At 45.9% G+C, this 27,662-nt stretch overlaps 1 protein-coding gene across 2 annotated transcripts in view; it reads left to right on the top strand.

The window, feature by feature from the left end:
* The window catches only part of LOC147883785 (sec23/sec24 transport family protein), a 183,065-nt gene that overhangs the window by 20,929 nt on the left and 134,474 nt on the right, over positions 1 to 27,662 (top strand). For both annotated transcript variants that reach the window (XM_087398534.1, XM_087398535.1), the window contains exons 5-8: positions 7,246 to 7,418; positions 7,598 to 7,784; positions 8,012 to 8,157; positions 8,273 to 8,427. In XM_087398534.1, the coding sequence (XP_087254660.1) occupies positions 7,246 to 7,418; positions 7,598 to 7,784; positions 8,012 to 8,157; positions 8,273 to 8,427 (661 nt within the window). The remainder of the gene's footprint in view (positions 1 to 7,245; positions 7,419 to 7,597; positions 7,785 to 8,011; positions 8,158 to 8,272; positions 8,428 to 27,662) is intronic.

A 27,662-nucleotide genomic window follows, 5' to 3' on the forward strand; every position in this document is an offset into this window, starting at 1 on the left:
TTGCACTCGTGGAAGATGGAGGAGAAGGACCTGCCAGGCCTCTATCATCAGCTGGAACTGGGGGCTGAGGAGGCCTGTGGCTGGGTTGAAGAGGAATCTGGAGTCCTCATCTATGCATGCACTTTCATGGTCGTCCTGACTGTGGCAGGAACATTTTGTGGGGAAGAAGTATCGGTAGCCCCCTCATGATCAGAAACCAAGGTGACTGGGGTTGGTGCATCTAAAGGCCCCTCTTGATGTGGAACTGTAGTGTCTGGGGCTGCAGCAACATCCACCTCTGGAGTCTGGATGGCGTTTGTTTGAACCAGATCAAAAGTCTCCTCCTGAGGTAAGGGAGCCGCTCTGATCGCTCTCCATCGTGGTAACGGGTGTGCTGCGGGCTTTGGGCACCCTGCTGCCCCTGGTGGTCCTAGGGTGCGCGGAGCAAGGCGCCCTGCGTGGGGTATTGTTTTGTAGTAAAGGGTTCCGGAAAATAGGCCAAGTTAGGGTAGGCCTACAGGAAAAAAGAAAAATTTGAGAGGGCAAAAGAGGAGGAAATAGTAGGTGACTAGATAAGTCCTATTTTCCTTCTTTGTGCAGTCGTTTTGATGTTGACACCTCTTACCTTATCTAGAAGCTCCTTCCGCTTCCTTCACTTCTATGTATGCTCTCTCTCTCTCTCTCTCTCTCTCTCTCTCTCACACACACACACACACACACACACACACTTTTTTTTGGGTGAAATCTTTGATTATATTATATGAGTAGCAACCTCAAAACAAGGTGCTACAATTACATCAACTGAAAATTTCAGTATATGCCAAAAAGACCTCATGATCGATGTAGCGGGTCTGCAAGCAATCAAAGAAAGATTGCTGCAGAGAACGCCTGAAAAAGCCAAACTAAGAGAAAGTAGGATCACCAAAGACTTTATAATTCCTATATGTTCATAAAGTCCATAGTGCCCAGTAGCGAACCCAAGATGAAACTCCGATCTGGATGGATGAAACCCAAATAGCCAGAAGAACTTCCGAAATGGAACAGATGGGAATCTTGTTCGCAGGCGCTGTCGAAGCAGATAAAAAAAACTCACGAGAGCACGGACAATGCCAAAACAAGTGAGGCACAGTCTCCGAAGAAGCAGAACATTTGTGGTAAAGTGCAGGAGCAATGTGTCGATGAGCTAATAGCTATCCAGATGGAAACGCTCCCAAAAGAACTCGCTAAAAGAAAACCAGTTGCCGAAACGGTACTTTATAGGCCCAAAGTTGATGTAATCTTTTCCTCTACCACTTGGCTGGGCAATGCATTTGCCAAACAGAATCACCTTTCTCTGAAACCCAAGGTTGAGGCAAAAGGATTTTATACAATGCAGGCACAGTAAGCTGAGATAGCCTTAAAGGAAGAGAAGAGGACCTTGGGGAAGTCAAAGTCCAATCTTTCAGCCAAACGTGGAGTTCCAAAGGAGGAATCAGAACAAAAGGCGAAAGCATAGAAGTAATTTGTTACCACAAAGGATGATAATGAGAGCCCAATCCATATCTGGTGGCTGCCAGAGAAAAAGGGAGCATGGTACCAGCATCATCTATAACATCAGCAATCGAGGTGATGCCTTTAAACGAGACAAAGTAGGAACGTCGAGGTTCCTGTAAAGCCAAGGGAGGTTGAAAGACTTTCGACGAGTGAATGCTTTCAGCTCTCAAAGAATTCCCAAGCAAAGACTGCCATCCATTCCATTTCATTCCATTCCAGATGAGAAAGAACATGCTTCCAGTCAAGAAGCAGGCGGGAGACAAAAGGGCAACTAGGCAAAGTGCCATTAGTGCAGCCAAAGAGAAAATCCCATTGATCAGGTTGCCAATGACCAAACATAGAAATACTGATATGAGTGACCAGAGATCTAATCATAAGAGCCCAGGGCTGATCACCTTGCAGAAATTACAGCAACATTCTTCCCCTGTGGGCAAGGATATGCACCTGAATATTCGTGATGTTCAATCCACCATGCATCTTGGGAGAACAAATGTGATGCATCGAAAGCAACCTGAGACTTTTTCTTCCATGTTTGGATTGCCATAAGATCCATTTCTACCCCCTGTGGAGTAATTATGAACCCTAAATATTCAAGCCTAACCATACACAGTATAGTTTTCTTTTTATTTACATAAAGACTGGCTTTCCTCAAAGTACTGAACACTATTCTTAAGTGTTCACGATGCTCAGCAATACTTTTACTGAACACTAGAATATCGTCAATAAAATGTACTACAAACTTTCCGATATACAGACGTAGTAAATCGTTCATAAGCATGACGAATGTCGCTGGAGCATTGGTAAGTCCAAAGGGCATTACCAAAAACTCATAATGACCAAACCTGCTTCTGAAAGCGGTTTTATGCACATCCTCGGCTCTAATCCGGATTTGATGGTAGCCACACTTAAGATCTATCTTGCTGAAAATCACGGCTCCATGTAATGCATCTAGCAAATCATCAATCCGAGCCATCGGATACCTGTGCTTAACAATGATATTATCCAACGCTCTGTAATCTATACAGAAGCGAAATGTATCATCCTTTTTCTTCTTTAATATCACTGGCGAAGCAAAAGGTGAGAAACTTGGTTGAATCTGCCCCAACTTGAGGTATTCTTCCAGTTGTCTAAGCACCTCTGCCTCTTCAGTAAAACTCATTCTATAGGGAGGTCTATTTACAGGTTCTGCCCCCGGGATCAGTTCAATCTTATGCTGAACTTTCCGCTCTAGAGGTAACCCATAAGGTAGTTCATCCCTAAAACATTCAGAGAACTCCTCTGTTATAAGATTAGCCAGCTTGGCCATCTCACTACTTTGCATAACATCAGTGCTAGCCGAAGAATCATGAACTGGCTCTACCGATGCTGTGCAAAGGAATAAAAACTCTTTTTGAGCTTTTCGGATTTCCATCATGGAAACCAACGGTCCCTGAGGTATATCTTTCTCACCTCGCAAGACGTAAAGCACATCATTCATCTTGAATTGATATACGTGCTTTTTCCAATCAATGGCTGGATTCTTCCTAGAATGCCACGCCATATCCATGGCTATATCTGCATGAGCAAGCTTGGTCATTTCAAAATCAAGCTTCTCAGCATAGTCCTGAATACGAAGCTCCAACTGGGTAACCCTTTGGTCCCATACTTCAGTTGAACTTCCATCTGCCATCCAGTCACCATCCTGACTGTATATGCATAGTCAGATGGACTTGTCTTTAATTTCAGCCTCTTCACGAGCTTGGAGTTAATCACATTGTGAGTTGACGCCGAGTCAAACAACACAATGACATCATGATTGGCCACTTGCCCTTCCATTTTAATTAACTCCGTATCATTAAAGGTTGTATACCCGTTGCTGCGGGCTTAGATAGGATGTTATCAGGTGCACTCGTTACTAGCTTAGCAACAGACAAACATAACAAACAAGGTACTAACCTCTGAGAAGATCCCGCTAGCTGAATCTGCATCTCTTCGGCTCTGGGACTTCCCTCCATCTCCACGTCGCATTCCGAGACCACCATCTCAGCCATCCGACGATCTTTGTTACGTGGACAATCCTTCCACTGATGAGGCCGAAGGCAACTAAAACATAAGCCTTCTCTCCTCGCTTTTTCCCTTTGTTCTGGGTTTAAGGGAGACTTAGACCAAGCCCGGACTGCCATTACTTTCCTCTTCACTCCAATGGTGGTACTTGGTTTAGGAGTTTCAGCCGGTTTCGCCTGCTTGGCTTGACCACTCGGCTGATAACCACTCCCTTGACTAATCCATTTCTTCTTAAATCCAGATTTCTTCGGATACCCATACTGGGTTCCGACCTGTGCAAACCCACTTGGCCTGCTGCCCTTGGCATCTTCATAGTTCAGGGCTATGGCTATTGCATCATCTAACGTGTTCGCGTACTTAGCCCGAACTTTTATTTTTATTCGATCGTTCAATCCAAATATGAAATCTTTCACTTGGATTGATTGAGGCAGGGGTTCATCAACCTTCATTACACTCTCTTGAAACTTATCAGTGTATTCTGCCACTGATAAATTTCTCTGACGAAGGTTCCTATATTGATCCCAAGCTCGGGATGCTTCGTCAGGAGGTAAGAAGTGTTTCCTGAACTCTCTTTTAAACCTCTCCCAGGTAGTGGATGCTATACCATCTTTTTGTTGCTGAATCCACCACCAATCTACTGCCTCACTAAACATGTGGGTGGCCTTGCGGATCTCCTTGATGTCATTTCTGATTTCACAAATGGCGAACGCCTCGTCCCATTTGTGTAACCAGGTCTCAATGACATCGGAACTACGGTCGTTCATCCGACCAGAATACTTTTCTGGCCTGTAATTGGTAATATTTGACACTTTAGCCTTCCTAGGCTCGACCGTATGGACACTAGACTCCGGTTCCATTGGAGCCTTTCCCTTCTCCTCTCGAGAAGGTCTGGCAGACATACTGTGTATCGCTCTCCTAAGTTTAGACTGCCCTGCATTGGCCTGTAATTGCTGCGCTAACAACTATTGCAAGGCATCCTCCAGCAATGCAATCCTGCCAGATAAGGTATGAGCTAATGGGCGCGACACTTGTTGGGTCGGCCGGACTCCTGATTCACCAGGGTCCCTCCTGGAAGCCCCTTCTTCTGCTTCCATTCAGTTCAATGGGTGTTCTGTTTTGTTTTGTTTTGGGTTTTTTTTAAAAATAAATAAATAAATAAATAAAACACCGCTAGAAAACTGTATTTACAAATTGACGCAATTCAGTGTACTGACACTCTGATACAATTCCCTACACTAGGAAATTCCTGCAATCCCAGATTCACACTGACTGGGCATTTGACACAGGCATATATCTCAAACAGCGCTTTTCCCTATCCTAGGGAAGCTCCTGCAAACTAACTCAGACTGTAGCACATAGGCATAATTCCAAGCATAATCTGCCCCTGCTACATCATCAAAGCTTCATGCAGACTAATTCTTTACGAGATTCTGTTTATGAAAGCAGAGCATCAACCGACTAATCAAGAAAAAAAACACGGAATTGATGGAGGTCAAAGAGAGCTCCATGGTCATCAACGATTTCGTCACAGCCTTGGATTCCCTCTATACGTATCTCTGTTTGCGTGGCCTTTTATCCTTGCCTACGTTGTTCAAGGCCCTACGCTCCTGCGACAAATCTGCAACCAAGAGCGTTGCTTGAGCGTCGCTCTAGTCACAGCTTACGAGCTGGCTGCGTGGCTTTGGAGAGCTTTGATCGCATGTGCGCCAGGGAAGCAGGTCAAAGCTTATTACGGGCCAGCCACACCCATAGCCAGATATTGGAAGATACGACAAAAAGGCAAAGCGTACTTTTACAGGCTCCCCATAACCTCCGTAATCCTGCGTCGCTCATCCCCGAATCATCGAAGGCTTCCCTTACCAAGCCTTCATTCCTTCGTCCGTCCTTCAGAACCGCCTTGTTCAGAACATAATTGACGAAATGCTCTGTGCGACGTTTGTCCACCACAGACCATGGGCAGCGCCAACCTCTACGCTCCACGCGTGCTGTCCGTCGTCACGGCAGCCCCCTCCGATTTCGTTGTCGCCTATCGCAGGTTAGCATTGGTTCCGTCTGTCCGTCGTAGGCCACAAGTCAGTCGAGCCACAACACCTACGCTCCATGCCTGTCGTCCATTCCAAAATTCAACAATCGCGCATGGCACAGCCGAATCGCTCCACGCTCCCGTGCACTTCACGCATCCCTTATGGACTCTCCGTGGATCTGGCGCTCTGGTCCTTCGATGACACAGCTCACGAACCCCTTCCCTTGGTCTCTTCCCTTGAGCTCTGATACCAAATGTTAAGCACTACAACTCTATTCCTACTGCAGATCATGGGAGCAACACCTATTATTTCCTCCCAGCCAACCTTGCTGAAGCTAACGAGCTGACATAGAATTACGAATCAAAAACATGCGTGAAAAATCACATTCTCTTCTCTCTCTAGCTTCAACAAGCCCGATCTCCCTAGATGGATCTGGATGCCACATGTCATCATCACAGGGCCTTCCTAATGCAACATTTCACCCCTCTCTTGGAATGCATTAAAATCCTTTGCCCCTACATTCCTTGCATTAGGCCCTTAGCCTTAGATCCACCTAGTCTGGTGCTATCAACCCTCACCTAGGACCTTGACATTAATTTCCTCCCAATCATTTACATGAAGCGCAAACAAATAATTACAAACATAGATCCTTTAAGGGAAATGTCGACTGATTCTTCCGAGGTCATGCTACCTCGGCTAGAGCGTAACATCTATCCAGGAGGATTCAAGTGGGCTGTAGAAGTGCAGACCTAGCTCAGAGTGCTGCCCACCTAGGCTGGTGCAAAAACAGCAAGGTGGAAGGGATCTGGACGGAAAGTCTACTTACGCTCAAGGTGGAGCACATGGGCTCGAGTCTAGAGATAGCCAGCAGATAGGAGAAGTACCTTGTGGTAAGATTAGAGGACCACACCATTGGTGGGACTCTGGATCTATCTCTTTTGCATTGTGTCCATAGTTTTGGACGGAAATATATTATTTTGGTGGTTTCTCTATCTAGCTGGTTCATTGTCTATTAATGAGTCTGCACATCTATTTTATGCACATAAGTTAAGAAGTTTGTGATTCCACACCCCACACGCACACTGTGTGAGCTCCTGGGCTTTACTATAAGTCTTCCGCTGTGCGTACCCTCTGTTGGGTCATTTCTAACAAATCCATCACAGGTCTACTAGGAGGAGATCGTCTAACTAGAGGCTTCACTCTTGATGTGGCCCACCGGACATAGAGATCACGGAGATCACGCCCCTCACCACCACGAGAGACGACCCGGTAGGCATAGATATGAGATATTTTCGCAGCTCATACGAGAGCCACCATGACACGTGGCTATGTGTTTTGACTCTGAATTTAAGGCAGCCAAGGAAGTCCTCTTGCTGCCCCCAAATGTGTAAGATTTCTTACTTTGTATTATGGCTTCGTGCTCTTTTACTTCAGCATAAAGATCTGCTTTATTGATTTTATTGTCGGCCACAATGGCCAGCTCTTTCTTGGCCGTAGAATTTGTCCTCTGAATACAATGGAAAATTATTTCAAACATGTTATATCAAACTTTCCTATTGTAAGGGCCTGTCAAGATCTATGTGTTGCATGAACATGCCTTTGATGATTATTCTAGAGATTGGTCTTTTGCAAGTCCACTCTTCACTGACTGCCAATGTATTTGCAGCACTAGAACCGGGTGTATTATTCGGCTTGGCCACATTCAGCCACAAGATCGGGCTTTACGATATACAAGGTCCTGTTCCTGTTGTAAAAAATGTGATAATACCCCCTGAGTTGGATGGACACATTCCTGTTGATCTAGAGGATGCTATGCCTCTTGGCTCTTTTTTGGCACCTGTATGTTGAATCTAAGTTTCAATTCTTTTGTCTTTTTCTTTTTTGTTCATAGATAAGCTTAGGAAATGAATTCGATTATGAATATGATTTGACCTGCAATGTTTTTTAATGAATTGACTTTGGTTAAGTAACGATGGTGGCTAAGTTGCAGATTGAGTAGTAATCCCTTGAAATTGCAGATAGAAACAAATAAAGATAACGTTACAGCTGCCTTGGAGACTCTTAGACCCACCAGCTCATGGGAGAGGGCTACAGCTGCTGGTCAGGGTATTGAAGGGGTGACCATGGGGGGCCGTGGTTTTGGGGTTGCAATGGATGCCTTATTAAATTATCTTGGTGCAGAGCATGGTGTCACCTTTGCAATTGGTAAGCAACTATCTTTGTAATAAGGATTTCTATTACTACAAAATGTAAGCATCAATGGCTACAAACCATAGCACTCAATGGTGCATTTTGTTTTAAAATTTCCTGAAAGTGTAAAGCTTTTATTCTTTCTTAGTTGTTGCAAATCATCTAGCATCTTAATGCTGTTTTCTTCCTTTCTAATTTGTGTGAACTTTTGAAGATTTATAGAATGCACTTGTATTTTGTAGCAAGAGTTTTTGCATTCTTGTCTGGTCCCCCAGACTATGGAGCTGGCCAGCTGGATACAAGGAGATATGGCGAACAATATGCCAGTAGGGGAGAAGATGCTGATAAAGCATTGCTTCCTGAACAAACCCCCTTCTACAAAGATCTTGTAAGTGAAATGAACAACTTGGTTTTTTTGTTTACTTTGTTGTTTTTTTTGGGCGAGTTTTCCCTTTGTTCTTCCTGATTAAAAGCTGTCTATGCAATGATGCTCTATTCTGTAGGCAGCGGTGGCAGTGCAAGCAGGGGTATGTGTAGACATATTTGCTGTTACTGATGAGTACACAGACCTTGCTTCTCTCAAGTTTTTGAGCATTGAGAGTGGTGGTTCTCTCTTCCTTTATTCCAATACAGATGACACAACATTGCCCCAAGACTTGTAAGCCTGCTTCTTGCACTTGAATTATTCTGGTTATGCTTCTGTCATCAGGCATTGGGTTTACATTCATTATTGATATTCACAATTGTGTAATTTTTACTCCACCTTAATCAATGCTTGATTGAAATGTCATTTGTCCCCCTCAAGGTGAGTTATTCTCTTCAAAAATCTATTTTGTTTATGTCATAGTTGTAGAGTTAGTAGCTGGGTCATTCATCTTGTACTCAAGAAGGTTTAATGGCATCTTTGAGAGAAATAATTTCTATTCCAATTCAATAGAGCATCTTTGAGAGAAGTGAGTTTCTGTTCTGTTCATAGAAACTGGCATGGTATAGACTGTAGTATACATTACTCTCACTTTTTTAATTTAAGAGTCAACTATTCTTTCACCATTGTTGGTTCCTCCTCAGTAGCAAAATGAGTAACATTGCAGTATTCCATATCTCTTATTGAGAGAAAGAAAGAAAGTTTAGTCAAGTGTTTGGAAGACCAAAGGGTCTAGGAGACTCAGGAGAACCAAATGCAATAAAAGCTTAGGCGTGGAGCCATTAAAGGAGGCACACCCAAGGCTGATGTCTGAGTGAGAATAACAAATAGAGAAACACACTGTGATGTCTCTGCGGAAGGCTACGGTTTGCATGAGAGCCATGGGGAGGATCCCCGTCAGTGGGCCAGTTGGCCAAGTGCCCAGGATCAAATGCCCATCAGAGTGTTATAACCTTTGTATGCTGTTTGGGGGACCAAATCTGCTGCCTTTTATCTGATGCCCTCTCTTCTTCTTGGTCATTGGGCTGCTCTGTGCCCCAAGGCTGTCCTCTCAGTGCCCTACTTTTTGCAATCGCTACTCATCCGTTGTTGATGCATATGGAGCCTTTAGTTTTGCAGCGGTATTTGCATGGTATTGATTTTCTTGGAGGCACATCATTTGTAAGCTAGGCTTACGTAGATGATTCCTTTTCTTTTCCCGGAACTCAGAAGTAGATCAATGTAGTAATTTGATCAGTTTACTATTACACAAGAGGTATAATCCAAGGAAAATAATGAAAAAAGTAAGCACAATCTTAGATATGAAGTCTTTTATCTATGGTGTGTCGGCCTTAGGTATGTTTAGAATGATTGAATGTAAGCTGAAAACAAAAAGCGGGGAGCTGAATAGCCCGTTTTTCTTTTAGTTTCAAAAGAGAGTTTGTTTGAGTATGCTTGTGCTTTCTAAGTTAGAAATGTATTTTTGCCTCTTTGTAGGAAACGATACATAAGTGTAGAGGGCCATTTAGCTTTTATGTTTTAATGAGTGAGAGTGAGAGTGAGAGAGAGAGAGAGAGAGAGAGAGAGAGAGAGAGAGAGATTCCAGTTTTTTGGAAGATTTTGTTTCGACTTGCTTGTTTATTTTTGCTAGTCACCTGCTTCCTTTCTTCTTTATTTCTTGTTTTCATTCTCTTTTGTTTATTTGACGTATTTTAGTAAGCAGTGGGTTTGCCCCCGAGACTCCGCGGGTCTTTAGAAACCCAGTATAGCTGCTTATGCTTGGGCACTGATGACGACATAAGTGCTGCTTTGCTTGCTAAGTATGTCTTCCTTTTGTTTTTCATAAAAGTTTTTGTTTACCTCTTTTTTCTTCTCTTTCATTTTCTGTGTAGATTTTTGATCTTTAGAACAACAAAAACTCTAAATATGATTGGACTTATTCTAGTCTTACAAAGGTATATGTTAGGCATTCGTATGAAGGCGCTTGATCTGTTTGGTCTCGCAGCTGGACTGAAAGTGAATTTTGCTAAATGAAAACTATTGCTTCTGCGTGAGTGTGATTGGCATTAGCCTTTGCGGCTTGGCCTGCTGCTTCTTTCGGATCATGTGGTGTGTCATTTGGGTTACCCTATTGGATGGCATATCTCTCTCTGCCCAAAGAGAGACATCAGGTGCGACAAAATCTTTTTGATAAATTGGATTATTGAAAATTGTCTACTTGGGTGCTGCATGTTTACCTTTGGATTGTGCAATCCGGTTTTATTTGCTGCTTATTCCCTGGTCATCTTTAGAGATTCAAGAACTTTGCACCAAGGCTATGGAATGTTTTTGGTGCACCAAGCTTTGATCGTAAGGTGCTCCATTCTTTTAAATACAATTATGCTTGTTCGCCCAAGATGCATGGGATTTGAACATTGTAATATTCACATTCATATGTTAGCGCACAAGGCCACTCTCTTGCTCTGCTTTTGAGCAACGTCAACCCTGGGTTATGACGCTTTCCTGTATGGTTGGCTCTATCCGCACATATGCTTTTGGCCATTTGATTTCTGCTATGTTATTTATGGGCACATGCATGATCATATTCTGGCTGTCCATTTTATTCTTGCCTGATTCGTGATTGGGAGCAGCTTTGGCACATTTTCATTGGATTACTGTCCCGATCCAGGCACTTCCCTACCTATGTAGAGCATTCATTGGAGCCAGGTGTTTGTTCCCCCTTTGGCCCGTCTTAAGCCCATAAGGTGTATTTCTTGCATTGTTTGGGTGTTTCTAAATTGTAGGATGTGGATGAGAATTGGGGCTGGACTCCTTTTTTTCCCTCATGCCAAGAGGCAGTACTGTTTGGGTTTGCATTACAGGGCGCATAGTCATTACTATGCTGCAGCGTTTTCAGCCTGTCAACAATTGGTTACTACTCTTCCTTTGTTGGATATGAAGTTGAATCCGGCACTTCTAGGTTAGACGCCTTTTTAATTTGCGGATCTTTGTGCCAAGAAGGCTTATTATCTTTTGCTTGCATTGGAATCTTTTTTGGCATCTTGACAAGACTCTTACTTGGTGGAAGGCTTGTCTGTGATGCATTTGGAGAAGTAAACGTCCTCTCAAACAACGGGTTTTCTTGTGGTCTTGTTTGGTAGGGGAATTACCGATGGGTCTTTATTGGTTGCCTGACCTATCGATTCTTTGGTTTGCCCTGCTTGTTCGCATCCAAGGGAGATTGCGCTATATCTATTCTAGACCTGTCCTACTGCTCGTGACTTTTTTTCCAGGCTGAGGACGGCTGTTCATGCTCGTTTTCTTGGAATTACTTTTGACAGACAGTTCAAGGCATTTGCTCGATATGCCTTTAGGCCAGACTATGCTCACTTCTTTTCTTGGTGTCGCTTTTGGGCTCTGTGGTCAATATATCATGCCCATAACATTCGACTGTCCAAGCATTCCGTGGTGGATGTTTACCATTTCTTTCGTTCATCCTTGCTTTGGTCTCTCCAAGATGGGCTTTCTTTTGGAGACCTTTTGGCCCAGTTTGGGACAACTATGAGTGTGTGTGTGTATGTACACACACACACACACACACATGCATACATACATACATACATATGTATGCACGTACATACACACACACATACATATGTGTGTGCGTGTGTTATATGTATATAAGAAAATAAATAAATAAATAAACACACACACACACACACACACCCCCACGCACACCCTTTTTAAATTTTGGGTGAAAGAAACCTTCATTAAGAAGAATGTACATTCATAGGTGTCTCACCTTGGGATAGCTACGAATGCGCCACACACGCTTTTTTTCCTCTTTTTGGGGGGTGAAATCCATGTATATTTATATTACAAAGAGCAGTCCCCAAGAAGGAGACATGCAATTACAACATGAGAAGATTTCATTGTAAGACAAGTAAATGGAGTAATCTATTTGACAAACAGACAGGCAATCATAAAGAGATTGCCTAAGTGACATCCGGAAATGGTGAAACATGGAAAAAGTAGTCTCCAAAGACCCTATGATTTTTGTCTTTCCATAGAGTCCAGAAAGCCCAATATCGAGCCCAAGTGAAAAAAAGCTCAAACTCAGGTCTCCATGGGTAGATGCCGAAGAGCCAAGAAAGCTTGCCAAAGCAAGCAGTAGGAAACTTGGCTCAGAGACGCTGCTGAAGAAAAAGCAGAAAGTCACGAGCCATAGGGCAATGCCGAAAAAGATGGAGCAAGGAGTCCCTTGGAGCCAGACATCTGTGACAGGTAGTAGGAGCAATATTTCTACGTGCTAGGAGCTGTCCAAAGGGAATAACACCAAGCATCATTGGCCATAGAAACACTTGTGGACAAAGAGGAAGTTTGCAGGACCAAAGTTGCTGCAATCGTTTACGCCACCATTTGGGATTACGATTCATAGACCAAAGCTGATTTCCCCGACGAGAACTCCAAGGAGGAGGTAACAAAACCATGTATAAACTGGCCACCACGGAGACATCAGCTAGGCGCTAAGGGCGAGTGGCTAAACCCTTGCAATGCAAAATCCAATCAGTAAGATGATAAGGGAGCTCCAGCTTTGGTACTGGCAAAAAGCAATGAAGCATTCGGGAAAGATAGTGCCAAAGGGGACGATAATGCATGCCCAAACCATATTGTTTGGCTGCCAAAGGAAAGGATAGCGGAGTACCATCAGCATGAAGAACATCACCCACCAACTAAATCGCTTTGAATAAGAGCGCCGGGGCTCGTGAAACCGGCCTTCAGTTACCTAAAGGGTAGTAAACCGTAACTATTGTAGCATTCATTCCTTTTACAGCCACATTGCATCATCCCCAATCACTTCTATTAATTAATTGCCACAGAAAAACACTTAGAAATAAACTGAGAATAACTCGATGGTGGAGACTAGAATGCCCCTGCTCAATGATACATCACACGAGACACCCACTGGCCCCAATACCTTGGTGCCCCTTTTGGTATTTATTTAATTCTTGTGAAAATGAAAAATGCTTTACAACAAGCCCTCACCTACTGATGATTCTTGTAGTTTCTCTATGAAGCCAGACCTTGGCTTCAGGGCATCAAACTCAAGTACACCACTAGATCCCAACTGTCAGGGCAAAACTAAGGCATTCCTTAGAAATTGAAACCAATTGTGAGTGACAAGGCATCCATACAATTCCCAAAATGCTCAAGCAGCCTCAAGGCATCCAAATGCAATACATTGCCGCTCTGGCACTCTCCCAGGCTATAATACTACGAGCATACTGGATCGTGTGTCCAAGAACAAAAATAAAGCTACACTATGCCTAATCAGAACAACACGATCGGCAGTAACAGATGGGCCTCATCTTCACCATCCGACTGAGGACCCTGAACTTCATGATGTTCGTCTTTCCATGTGGCGATAATTGTCGATGGAACACCAAAATGTGTTGAGCCACTCTGTTGATGTAGTTGACTGATCGACGCCAAGAAGACCCTCTGGTTCCACCCTTGCATCCGGTATACTCATCAACCCATAAAATATTCTGCAACCAACATATTACATCAAAACCCAAAAATTATATAAATTAATGAAATATCATTTTTCAAGAATTAATAAGAATAAGGGTTTTTTCACAAATGAAAAATCATATCTTTAAGAAATCTGGTTTGGGAGTCCATTGGGACCCTAGCAACCATCCGACATCATGTGGCATGGGCCCAGTTTCTGTAGAAACTGGGCCCATGCAGAAACTAGGCCCTAGCCGCATGACGTTGGATTTTGGGCTTGCAGGGGTTTTTTTGGCATAAAATTGATGGGCATGGTTGCTAGGGTCCCAATGGCCTCCCAAATCATATTTCTTAAAGATATGATTTTTCATCTGTGAAAAACCCATAACCCTAATTGTTTACACAAATGGAGTGGGAGGGGCAAGTGGCAGGGGCTCAAGTTTTGGACCCCTCTGAGAATGCCTTAGTTTTACCCTTAGTCCTAGTGGGTGCACCTAAAATGTGCCCCTAGAGACTTCTAGGAAATCGACACTTCCTCTAGGCCAATCCCAATAGCCAAACTTTGTCCACAGGCATAGCTACACATGACTTTTCACGTCCCCGTGACAGTTCCTGCAAGGCAAGAGGGGAATCAAACACCTTTGACCAATGCAGACTCTCAGCGCGCAACGAATTCCCATAAAGAGAGTCATGACATGCCATTTGAGATGAGATAGAATCTCTTTCCAAGCTGAAAACATTCGAGAAGCAAAAGGGCATCCTTTAATTCTGCCACTAATATCCCAGAATGAAATCCCGTTGAGTGGGATGCCAATGTCCAAAAGCATGTGTGTACATTTTTCGTTGAATAGAGATGCTCCATAGAAGTAATCAGATACTCTCACGTCCATGGTTAGGCCTTTAGAAAGTTCCATTACAATGGACATAAAAGAAGAAATATCTTTCTTATCGAACATTATCAAAGGCAAGAAGAATTGAATGTAGGCCACCAAAATTGATTGTACAATGCGAAGTCGAACATGAAGAGACCAGGTGGCTAGCTTCCAACATTCCAGCTTTTTTTGAGCTTAGCAAGCACCCAATCCGTTTGTTGGCGGCGAGTGACCACATCCCAATGGATAACCTATAGGATGAAAGTTGATTGGGCAACACAATTTGGAAGGAAACACGGAGAGAAAAAGAAAGAAAGAAAGAAATTTTGTTAGAGTCTTCGGAAGATCGATGGGTCTATGAGACTGAAAGAAAACTTGATACAAATCACAGTAAGGGTGGAGCTACTGAAACGAGCATCATCACCCGTGCTGAATCCTAAGTCTGATCATACATAATCAAATACATGTGGATGTAACAATGAAAAGAAAAAGACTGGAGTGGAGCGGAATCCTCCATATGTCATGTCGCCCTAGCTGGTGCATAGCTGATGATGGGATGCTGGCGCCTGTCAAGGGGTGCCGTGCGTCTCAGTCTCTTAGACGAGGCTCGACGCAAGACCAGAGCCACCGTGACTCTCGTGGGACGTATCTCGGGTCGAAACAATGATGGGAGGTCCCCAGAGTGATCTGTGTCCCCTCGATGTCTCGTGTGTCGTGCTGCGGTCATCAGGTCGGGGTATCTGTCACGTTTGCGGCTAGAGACTGGACGATCAATGTCACTTGATGGGAAGAACTCTGTGATCCTGCTCTGAGAGGTGTCTGATGATGTGGCCAAGCCCCTCGTGAATGAAGGCCACGACGCATCTCTGATCTGGGTAGGTGAGGAATTTGGAAAGGATCCCGGAGCCGTCTTTGAAGAGACAGTGGTAGCGACATCGGATCTCGTAGTACACTGGGCACCTGAAAATAAAATGCTTCTCCGACTCAACCTCCTGACAGTCGCACAATATGCATAAGCGATGCTCTCGAGGGATCCCCTTTGCTCTGCCACTCTCTATGTGGAGGCTGTGTGATGATACCCGAAACTGTCCGATGGAGACCTGTAGTGAGTGAGGCATATGAAGCTCAGTGTACCCTGGTGGTGTGATGAATCCCTCCTCCGAAATACGAAGACAATAGTCTCTATAAAAACTCAGCTTCACTGGAAGCTCCCTTGGCTCCAACCAGGTCCTAAAGGTGTGTAGCTGTAGGAGATCCTCTCGAATGACCTGGTTGGTGTGTGGCCCAATTAGGATGGTGGGTGGGAGTTCGGAGGGGCATCTGAAAAGGAGGTATCCTATTGATGTGAAGCCCTAGTCTCACAAACCATCTATGAGTCCGTGCATACCAGCATCGCTCGTCCCCCTTTGCTACCAACCTCATGGAGGAATAGAGATCCAACCATGGCAACCTTTGTCTCCCTGATGTGCAGTCCCCATATGATCTAACCTTGTGTAGATATGTGATGGTCTGAAAAGCTGCATCTAGCTGGAGTGGAGAAGCACCAAACTTGGCTTGAATGATGCGCTCCACCCGTGCCCACTCTATCTCTGACATGTCAGGTCCCCAACAAGGGCTGCCATACATACCGGCTGGTCGGACCAAAGAGTCGAAGAGAAGAGCCTTGGTTCGAGGGTCCTGGAAGTGGGAGTGGAAGCATTGCCTCTCTAGCCGAGCCAGTGAGGCGTATCCCCTACTCAGTCTAGCCTGCATCGTTGGTCTCATCGTGAAGATCGGGCCGGAGAAGACGACCCCCAAGTAAGTGTATGTGGATACGATCTCAACTGGTGACCCACCGAAAGTGAACTGCTGCCGTTGCATGTTTGCTCGAGAGGTGTTAAAGATCATGACCTTGGTCTTGCCAAGGTTGATCTCCAAATCATGGGATAAACAAAAAGCCTGCAGTGCATCTAGGTGTCGCTGGAGCCCCTCGGGTGTGGACGACAAGAGTGCCACGTCATCTGCATAAAGAAGAATTCTGATGATGATCCCGACAAGTGAGCAACCGGTCCCTCCGAACGCCCCCATGAAAGTCTCAAGCTCATCGATGTAGAGGCCAAACAGGGTTGGTGATAAGGGACAACCCTGTTTGACCCCTATGGTACTCAAGATCTCATCTATCCAACCTGCACCTGTCCGAACTTGGCCTGAGACTCTCTCATAAAGTGCCATGACTGCCCAGATGATCTCTTGATCAAATCCCAGTGTCTGTAGGCGTGTGATGAGACGAGCTCAAGGTACTGTGTCAAAGGCTTTGCGGAAATCCACAAAGCAGCAATATACCCTCTCCTTCTGTGATCTGGCCTCCTCAATGACACTCCTGAGTGTGAGTATGTGATCCATAGTCCCATGGTCTCGCCTGAAACCGACTTGACCCTCTGCTCTGAGCCCTCTCATCTCTGCGAATAGGCTGACCGACGCATCCAATACAGCTGCATAGATCTTGGACATCACATGTCCAATCATGATGGTCCTGTAGTTACTCGGGTCCATGGGATCCCCTGCCTTGTGGATGGGGGTGATGGTGTTGAGTGTCTAAGTGTGGGGGAAGCCAAGGCAAACAGCGTCATTGAATAGCTTTGGTAGGATCGGGGCTAACGTGTCGATCCCATATGTGATAAACTCAATGCATAGCCCCTCGTGATCCTTGGCTCAGCCATTGCGCAGTTTCAATGTCGCGTCCTTGACTCCCCCTTTGGTGAACAACGTGCAAGTGGTGGGGCAAGGTGTGTGTATGAGGTTCCCGACCATGGCATAGAGGGAGCATGGCGTGTTGGGAGAGACCCCAACCGAGAGCAACCCCTAGTCATTTGCTTCAGAGATTCACATGCTTGACTAGCGACACTCCGACGCAGAGCCGTCCTACGAGAGCATCCCACCCTGTCCATGGACGAGGATTTGACACCACTACAGATTGAGGAGCGACAAGTTCTTCTGCAGCAGCGGGATGTTGCTCACAAGGAGGGAAAATGGGCCGTGGTCCGAGATGGTAGGTTGTTGACCGACACCCGTCGAGCCCCCACCCGTACCCCCTAGGGGGACGGGGCCTATGAGGTTTTTGAGACCCTAGCCTGCACCATTTGGAACTGTAATGGTACCTTATGGTCAGACCCAGGGAACTTCTCGGAGTCTTATACAGGAGGAGACATAGTCTTTTACAAGGAGACACACCAAAGCCCAGAGCGTCCACTACCGATAGTGGCTACACATGGGAGTCAGCCTTCAGGGATGAGACGAGGGATACAGGAGGAGTCCGAGGATCAGGCGGGGTCGCAATAATGTACAGATCTTCACTCGCTAGAGCCATCTCCATTGAGAGGAAGGACGCACACTCCCGATTCATGTGGATCCGGATCCGACGCACAGACACCCATGACCTTTTCATAGCAATATGCTACTTCCCGCCAGACACATCCCATTTCGCCAGAGTGGCACGAGACGAGGGTGAGACATCGCCATATGCACCCTTACATCAGGATATCCCAGACCTTTCAGCCCGTGGGGAAGTTTTGCTTGTTGGGGACTTCAACGCGAGGACGAGCACGCGCCAGGCACCACTTCTGGACTTCCGAGACGACTCTATCATGCTACCAGACATGGACCTAGACGGAGCAGGTATGACCAAGACCTTATCGGACCGACACAGGCCTGTTACACCATATGGACACGCGCTCCTTGATCTGGGCCGGATGCATGATCTCATCATCTACAACGGGATTGACCTATGGCCCTCCTCAGGTGGTTTTACTTGCTTCCCACACGGGGGGGGCACTAGTATAGTAGATTACATCATGGGATCCCCCACCTTCACTTCATGTATCACCAACTTCACCGTAGCACCACTCCCTCCAGGAGTTGATCACACATACCTATTCTTCACTATCGCCACCCCACGCTTAGCCACACCACACACACCACATAGGAAGCACAACACCTACCACTACATACATTTCGATCACAACCCAAGCTTGAGTTTGCCACGAGTGTTGGCGGTGTTGTTGGCTCTCTTTGACACGTGGCAATTCAAGCCTTGCAACGTGTTGGGTGTATGCCTTTCAGCCTTTAATTCTCTCTACCTTCTAGTCTGTGCCAACTTTTCGGTCTGTGTCAACTTTTGTGTTTACTGGGTCCATACATACTCTTTTCTCTCTCCCTACCTTTGAGTTCTTTTTCCTTGCAAATATTCTCTCCTCTTCTACGTTCTTGTCTGTTGTATTTGATTTGCCCTCTTTCTTCTTTGCATTCCATCGTTTTTCCTACTTCTAGGTTGTTGTGCTTACAGCCTTTAGTGCCTGTCTATAGGGGTCCCTTTCTATATTACTTTGTAATTACCGCAAAAAGTTTTAGATATGGAGTTCTCTTCTCCATTAGACAAGATGGCCACTTATGAATTTGAGAAGACATTCAACAAAGAAAGACTGGAAACAAATGCAAGCTATGGGTCGCGATGACCCCGGTTATACCTCTCCCATGAGGCTCAGTTGGTTTTTGATGTTATGCATGAAGGTTTTGAAGACACACGTAAGGACTGGAAAAATCTTCCTCCAACTGTTGGATTTATGGTGGAGGTTGATGAAATAGTAGATCTGGTACGTGACTCCAAGCATGCTGTGATTAATTTTTTCCAGGGTCGTATGCCTGTTGCAGAAAATGTGGGCAACTGGTTAACAAGGACAGTAGGAGGTTGTTTTGTCCACAAAGTGCATTATGTTGCTAACAGTGGCAGGACGAACATCACAAAAAAATGTTATTGGAGCATTCTCCACTCTTTTATGGGCAGCAAATGGTGCATGTACTGCCCCGATCGCCTACTAGGGACTCTCAAGCATTGATTAGGCGTCGTTGCCCGGTTTGGGTGGACGTTGTAGATGTCCCCCAACACTTGGCTTCACTTTTGCCTGAAATTGCAGCTTCATTGGGAAAGGTGGTATGTCCACCTAGACCGAATGGAAATTCCAACAGATTTTGCATTCCATGGGACACGGATATGCCCACTCCGGAATCTTACTCTGTTACAGTTAACCATGTGGCTATGGAAAGTGCCTTTTATAGGCTGAAATGGGGTCTTTTTGCTGGAGCATGCTTTGAGTGCAAAAAGTTTGGACAAATGGCTTCGCAATGTCCTTTGGTTCTGCATATGATGCCCCCGGATGCCAGCACAGGATAAGGGAAAGGCTCAAGTCACAAACAATGGGAATGCCTCTGGCTTAGTGCCTTCTATGTCTCAGCCTAAAGCTAAGGAAAAGAATATTCCTGATACATGGCAGACTTCGAGGAAAATTGTCTCACCTAGCATACCTTTACCTCCTCGGACATGGAATGGTACTTCTTCTAATGGTCATACTCCTGCTGAAAACTCAGGAATTGGCATTACCTGGGCTGCTGTAACAGTGAGTCGTACTCTCTTCCCAAAAGAAGTTGTTGGTTTGCAGTCCTCACATCAGGTTATCGTACCTCCTCAAGAAAGAGGCCTAGACTCTGAGGTGGACATGCAGACTTAAAGCATTTTCTTTGCATGAAGATTCTCAGCTGTACATAGCTGTATGCAACTTCTGTAGTTATGCTGGAACAAATCAAGTGCTTGACTTTCAATGTACAGAGTTTATGTGATGGAAGCTTGTATGGGTATATATACATGAGTTGCAGCCTGATATAGTCGCTCTGCAAGAGCACAATCAACATATATATGCGGGCAAGACAAGTCAATTTGCTGGCTATGATATGTTCTATGTCAGAGAGCATTCTTTTTCAGGTGTTTGTCTTTCTAGTGAAGCATGCTCTTCACCCTGTTGTGGCTTTAAATGATTACAAAGGCAGGGGGATCATTATTCAGTGTCTAATCCAGGGTGAAATACTTGAATTTGCCTCTATTTATGCTCCCCAATCTTTTCATTGAAGGGCAAAAATTTGGGAGGCTATGCAGCAATATCCTTGGAGACAGCATGCATTTCTTTGTGGGGACTTAAATAATGCACCCCAGCAGAGGGATAATACTTCTGGTAACACTCATATGCTGATATCAGAACGTATACTTTTGTCCCAATTGATGTCTCAGCTTGGTCTTGTAGATATTTAAAGGGAGTTAAAGGCTATGCTTCCAGGATATACCTTTCAACATAATGCTCGGTCTGCATATCGGCCAGGTTAGATCGTTAGTACATAGTAAATGTGCAGCAATCAAGTATGGGTGGATCATGCCGTTCCCCATTCCGATCATGGTTGAGGTCGTCTTTTCATGAGATGCCACATGACAGGTTGCCAGATAAAAGACTCCTCGTCATTAATAACAATTACCTAAAGTATGATGAATATAGGGATCTTGATTATGCCTGGAATGCTTTCGCTTCTCACCTGCAATCAGTAATTCGTGATTATGGGAAGAATTACTTGCATGACCTAAGGAAAGCAGGTGATGCTAAAGTTGACTCTCAAAATTTGACAAAGCTCAGCCATGTCAGGGATTTAACTCAGGTTGAGCTTGCATGCTTATGTCACGCTAAGCATCTATTGCAAAGAAATGACCACATAAAATTGTCAAATGGGAAACTAACGCCAGGCAAAAGGCTCTTTTGGATAAAGGTTACTCTTCGAAAGAGTTTTTCAGAAGTTTACATTACAAAAGGCAGTCTCATAATATTTGTGGGGTTTTGACATCCAATGGTTGTTGGACTTCTTCAAGGGCACACCTTGCTCAAGCATGTGTACATCATTTTGCCCGACAATTTGGAAACTAGGAGTCCCACTCGCAAGAGGTTCTACGAGCAAGGCGGAAGTTATTACAGCATGTATCTCCCATTATTACTCCTTCCCAGGCTTTGCAACCTGAGGAACCTTTCAAAGAAAGGGAACTCCTTGATGCTTTGAATCTATGGCACCCGGTTGGGATGGCCTTATAGAGGAGTTTTTTCTGACATATGGGGATGCCCTTAAACATGTTTTAATGCATATGATTAATCATGCCTGGCAAAAACAGCAAATGTTAGATGCTTGGAAGAACGGGTTGGTTAAGCTCGTCCACAAAAAGCATATTTGTGAATCATTTGCTGATCGGCGGCCTATTACACTCATGCCAGTCATTTACAAAGTGTTTGCAAAAATGGTGGTTGATAGGATAAAAGGTTTTCTGCATGATGGTCTACATCCTACCCAATATTGCTCTAATCCTCGTAGGCACATCACTGATAATATTGCCAACGCCTATGTTGGCAATAGAATATGCAAAGTATACTCAACAAGATGTACTTTGCCGCAAGTAGACATCGCCAAAGCTTTTGACACTGTGCAATGGGACTTTATCTCACAGACCATGCAATCCCTTGGATGTGGAAACAAAATGCAGCATGTTATATATTGGCTCTACAGCGAGTGTAAAGCGACATGCATTTTATCAAGAGAGATTTTTTATCAATAAACTGTATATCGTTCAGTAAGACAAGGATGCCCTCTGAGCACTTTACTTTATGCAATAGCTACTCATCCAATGCTTTGCTATATTGATCATCTTGTAGCCACTGATGTCTTGCATTGTTTGGAGATAAGGAGCAGACAGCCCAGGCTAGCGCAGGCTTACGCTCATCATTCATTCTTCACTCCAAAGAACACAAAGAGAGATCTTTCACAACTCATGAGCGCTTTATCCTTCTATGGAATGCTGGCTTGCAGGTAAACTTTCAAAAATCTGGTGGCTCTACTTATTGAAAAGGACCGCCGTAATAAAGAAGACCAATAAGAATATTATTTGCAGATTTTGTAAAAGAAAAGGACATGTTGAGGTTAATTGCTTCAAGAAGAAGAAACAAGAACAAGAGAAGCACCATGGGAAGACCAAGCCAAACCTGAAGAGCCACACCTGAGGAGATACATGCAGCCACAGCTGAGGTTCATGGCCTCTCTCTGGAGGAGTATTACGACTGGGGTTCTTGGGCTGTCTAGGCCATGTTTTTGTGTTGAGTCAATAAAGGCTCTCAACCTTGACTAGTCCCTCTAAAATGAATATATTTGGAGTCAATAAGGGTACTCTGGCTTGAGTTGTCTCCCAAAAATGATTGTATGGTTTTTTACTTTGGTGTGATTCTGTTGACCACCCAATTTAGAGTAAGGGGGGGTGACGAGTGATGGTCTACCCTTGCTGGTCGCAAGCTGACTAAGAAGTCACTATCACATGAGAGGTGTTGGATAGTTGGACTTGCTCTTTGCAGTATTGTGGTGAAGGGGGGATCGGTCTACTCCTTACGTGTCGGGTCTCACACTCTTTGCTCTGAAGGGGGGAATTTAAGAAATCATAGCCAAAGAGTGTGTTGGTGTGTTGTACTAGGAGTTCTAGTAGTGGTTCATGTGTGAGTGCCACGTGTCACCTTGGGAGTTATCCCATATGTACTTGGTACTAGAATGTGTGTGTCTAGTCTGTAAAGGCTTATACTTCACTTGTCACATTGATGATTATGAATGAATGTAAGCCTTTCATTATGTCTTCATTTGAGCATCATTTCCTCTCACCCTAGCCTCTCTCTCTCTCTCTCTCTCTCTCTCTCTCTCAAGCAGCGATATAGGGTTTAAGCATGGATGCCCCTTGTCACCAACTCTCTTTGGTCTCTTCAAAGACGAGTTGGAAGATTGGATGACAAAAAACAGCAGAGCAGGAGCCCAGGTGGCTAGCTACGCACTGTTGTTGCTCATTTATGCGGATGACCAGGTAAACATAGCAAAAACCAAAGTAATGGTGATCTAGTCTCGAGATATATAGATAAATTTCACATTCAAAGGGGAGACTTTGGAAGTAGTTGCTTCATACAAATATCTAGGGCTGGATTTTACAAATAGTTACAAGTGGAATGCATGTGTGGAACGTAGGATTCTGGAAGGTTTAAAAGCATTGTACAGCTTCCAAAATAAATGCAAAAAGGCACATTTGTGGAATCGGGAGATAAGGAAATTTTTATACACCATGCTTGTGCAAACAGTGGTTCTCTATGGATGTCCATCTTGGGCGCCCTTGCTCTCCAGGGCTTATTGGAAAAGGATAGAAATAGTGCATGAATGTTTTATTGTAGGTGAGTTGGGAGTTAAAACGCAGACACCGTATCCAAACAGGTATGATATCACTGGAAGGTGAAGCACTATGCCAATATCTAAGATACCTCAACAGGGTAAAGAAGATGGATGCACACTGTATGCCACATAAAGCAATGGAAGCCACTAAGACCATGAGCTGGTACAAAGACGGGAAGAAGTGGATGGAACTATGGGGGATAAAGGCGGCTGATATACATGAAGAATCATGTGAAATCAGGGACACAGTGACTCTGAAAATGATACAGAAAATACGGCACGATCCAGGTACAAAAATGCAGTTCTACAAACGGGAAATCAACTTGATGGACAGCTATGCAATGCAGAAATATCTTGGGGAGGACATCTCAATATTCAAAAGGAATTTAATATGCAAAATAAGGACCAGCTCACATGATCTAGAAGTGGAGAAGGGTAGATGGATATGAACCAAGATCCCAAGGGAGGAGAGGATATGCAAAATCTGCCCTATAGGCGAGGTAGCAGACGAGAAGCACATACTCCTAAAATGTCGAGCATACGCACACATTACGGAGAACCATTGTGATCTGAAGAATCAATTGGAACAGCCAGCCCACAAGTTTGGAAGCTACTTAAAAGAAATATAGGAACATCGCAGCAAAATTCTCAGACTAGCACACAAAATAGTCCAGCAAATACTCACAATGTAGAAAGATTTGGGAGACTTTTATTTCAATGGTTGTAATGGACCACTGGTTAATTTAATAGTGGTCATCAGTCCCATAGATCCTAAGGGTCTCAAAAGGACTTTAATAGAATCATCTCTCTCTCTCTCTCTCTCTCTCTCTCTCATGACAGTCAATTGCGTCCCCTCGCTGCCTACTCTCCCCTCCCCCCTCTCGCAGCCGCTTCCCGCTCCCCGCTCTCCCTCCCCCTCTCGCAGCCTCTCCCCGCTCCCCCTCTCTCCGCTCTGCCCCCCCCTACCGTAGCCTCTCCGCTCTGCCCCCCCCCTCCCGTAGCCTCTGCGCCACCCCCCCCCCCCCCCCCCCCGGTCGTAGCCTCTCCGCCCCGCTCCCCCTCTCGCAGCCTCGGGAGGGACCTGCTGCCTACTCTCGCTTGCACCTGGCCTGCTGCCCCGTGGTCTGAGGGCCCTTGTCAGCTGCAAGCCTTGGCTTGCCACTGGCCCTGCGTAGGCCTGCGCACCCCTACAGCAATGCTGAACAAGATCTGCCTCTGCAGGAAATCGTGCACCTGAACAAGTCCTACAATGGCCCACAAACCCAAGCAGTCTCCGAAGCCAATTGTGGGAGAGATCACAAAGCGCATCTCCAGGAGTGGATTAGCAATTGACAGCCAACCAATCCTGAAAACATCGGGTGCAATGGGCACCAATGCTGTTCTTTCTCCCACAGCCATCATTTCTACTCCGACCACTGCCTCCCCCAACAGTGTACCACTCAGCCTGCCCCCCACAAGAGAGGGTCACAGTTCCTCACCCCCCACACAGCTCCCTTCTGTCTCCACCACTCTTATGTCCCCCCTTCCCCTCACCCAGCAGCCTTTCTCCACTCCCCTGCCATATACAGCCAGCCTATCTCCCACGCCCCCTCAGCCATACGCCATGTCCCAGTTCGCACCCCCCCGGGTCCCACCTAAGACGATAGATTACATCTTTACTGAGCTACATCGACTACGGGATCATACCGTAGCACAAGATCAGCTTATTCAGAGCATGCGCCAGGAGATCACTCACCTTCGTCAGGAGGTTGTCTCTCTCACTGCTACAGTCACAGCGGCCCCGCGCACTACACTAGAGGTGGAGGAGCGGATCGCTACCATCCAGACTGCTATTGCGGAGACTACCAGATGGGTGGACATTGCGAGACGGGCACCCAAAGCAGCAGTCTCAGCCACCATCGCCGAGTAGGAACAGAGGGCCAGTAAGGCTCTCAACATCTGAGTACGAGGTATCCCCGGCGCAGATTCACTCACCCCCTTAGCGGACGCGACTGCTTTTGTGACCTCTACCCTTGGCCTCGCCGAGCATGGGATCGAGCATGTATGGCGCATAGGACGGGACCCCACGCGCCCACAGCCACTCATCATCCGATTCAGGGATACTCAGGCTCGACTTGCAGCACTCAGGCAGCGTGCTACACTACGGGATCACCCTACTATCTTCATGGATGAGGATCTCACACCTATGCAGGTGGAAGAGCGGCGCACCCTGCTTCAGCAGTGAGATGTAGCCTGTCAGGAGAGGAAGTGGGCTGTCGTCGGAGATGGCCGCCTATTAGTTGGCCCCCGCCGCCGAGCCCCACCAGGTACTCCAGACCACAGTTACGTTGAAACGCGTTTCAGAGCGCAGCCAGGTCTGAAACTCCGTTTTAGAGAAGCGCCATTTCCTGAAACGCGTTTCAGGACCCTGAAACGACTGGTTGAAACGTTTCAGCCAGTCTGAAACGCGTTTCAGAGCCTTGAAACGTGCCGTTTCAGACAACACAGGCTGCTAGGTCTCCAAAATCACATTTTTTGTCTTTTTGCTTTTGATTTTGGTCTCCAGGCTCCTTCCACTCCTTCAGCCTCATACTCTCTCCATCCTCAAGGTTTTCCAGCCCTCCTTCAGCCCCATTCACTCCTTTCCTCTCCTTTCTCTCTTGCAACCTGCTTCAGCCCTCCATCATCATCTACTCCCCTCCCTTGCTGACGTGACGTTTCCCCATTTCAGCCCTCCCAGAAATCCCGAAACGTTTCCGTTTCCCTTCCCCGTTTCCCCGTTTCCGTTTCCCCTAACTATGCTCCAGACACGGTAGCAAACTCCCCCCCCAAATAGGGAGACATGGTCTATGAGATTCAGACTCAGCACACAGTACCCTTGGCATGCACCATATGGAACTGTAATGGTACCCTATGGTCTGACCCTGGAAACTTCTCAGAGTCATACACTGGACGCGACATCGTTTTCTATACAAAGACACATCAGAGCCCCGAGTGCCCTCTCCCCTCGGTCAGTGGCTATACCTGGGAGTCAACATTCCGTAAGGAGACCAGATATACTGGGGGGGTCCGAGGATCAGGCAGAGTTGCAGTACTCCTTCGGTCAGCGCTCACGAGCTTGATATCCGTGGTTAGACGGGATGTCCATGCCTGTTACCTATGGCTCCGATTTCGACGGCCCTCCACATGCGACCTCTTTATTGCAGTCTGCTACTTTCCTCATGAGACGTCACATTTCGCATGGATGCTACGCGAGGATACGGGGGTATCCCCCTATCTAGATCTCTACTCAGACATTGTGGATTTCTCCAGACGCGGAGAGGTCCTCCTAGTTGGGGATTTCAACGCAAGGACAGGTGCACATCAGACATCACTCCTGGACTTCCACTCAGATCCGGTCCTATTACCTGAGATGGACACAGAGGACTCGGGCTTCCCCCGCTCCTCGGCTGACAGTCGCGCTCCCGTTACTGCGTATGGGCAGGCTCTTTTGGACCTTGGACGTATACATGATTTGGTCATCTACAATGGACTAGACCGGTGGCCTGCCTCCTCTGGTTTCACATGTTTCCCACATGGCGGAGGAGCCAGTGTCGTCAACTACATTCTGGGATCTCCTGCTTTAGCCCCACAGATCACTGACTTCCGCACTGCACCCTTACCCCCAGGAGCCGACCACACTTACCTGTTCTTTCATATCCTTGCGCCCTGAGCCCCTCCCAGCCACACCCCGCACTACACTACCTATCATGATATACACTTTGATCATAACCTCTCACCTGATTACTCAGCCCACCTAGCCTCCCTCCTCAGACACATAGACACCATACCCTCTCTAGATCACCGAGCCACCCTTATCACCCACTCCCTTCACAATGCATCCCGCCACATTTTTCCTTCCACTACTCGGTCCACCTGTCCTCCACCCGCTGGCTCCACCCCTTGCAATAGCTGGTATGATGACGAGTGTAAAGCATTACGCTGCACACTCCGACTCACGACCAAGCGAAACGCTAGGACCAACCCACATCTCACCAGGGATTATCGTCGACTAGTCCG

Source organism: Dipteris shenzhenensis, chromosome 27, assembly GCF_047967505.1.
Source record: "Dipteris shenzhenensis isolate YYH24624 ecotype China chromosome 27, Dip_SZ_1.0, whole genome shotgun sequence".
NCBI lineage: Eukaryota > Viridiplantae > Streptophyta > Polypodiopsida > Gleicheniales > Dipteridaceae > Dipteris > Dipteris shenzhenensis.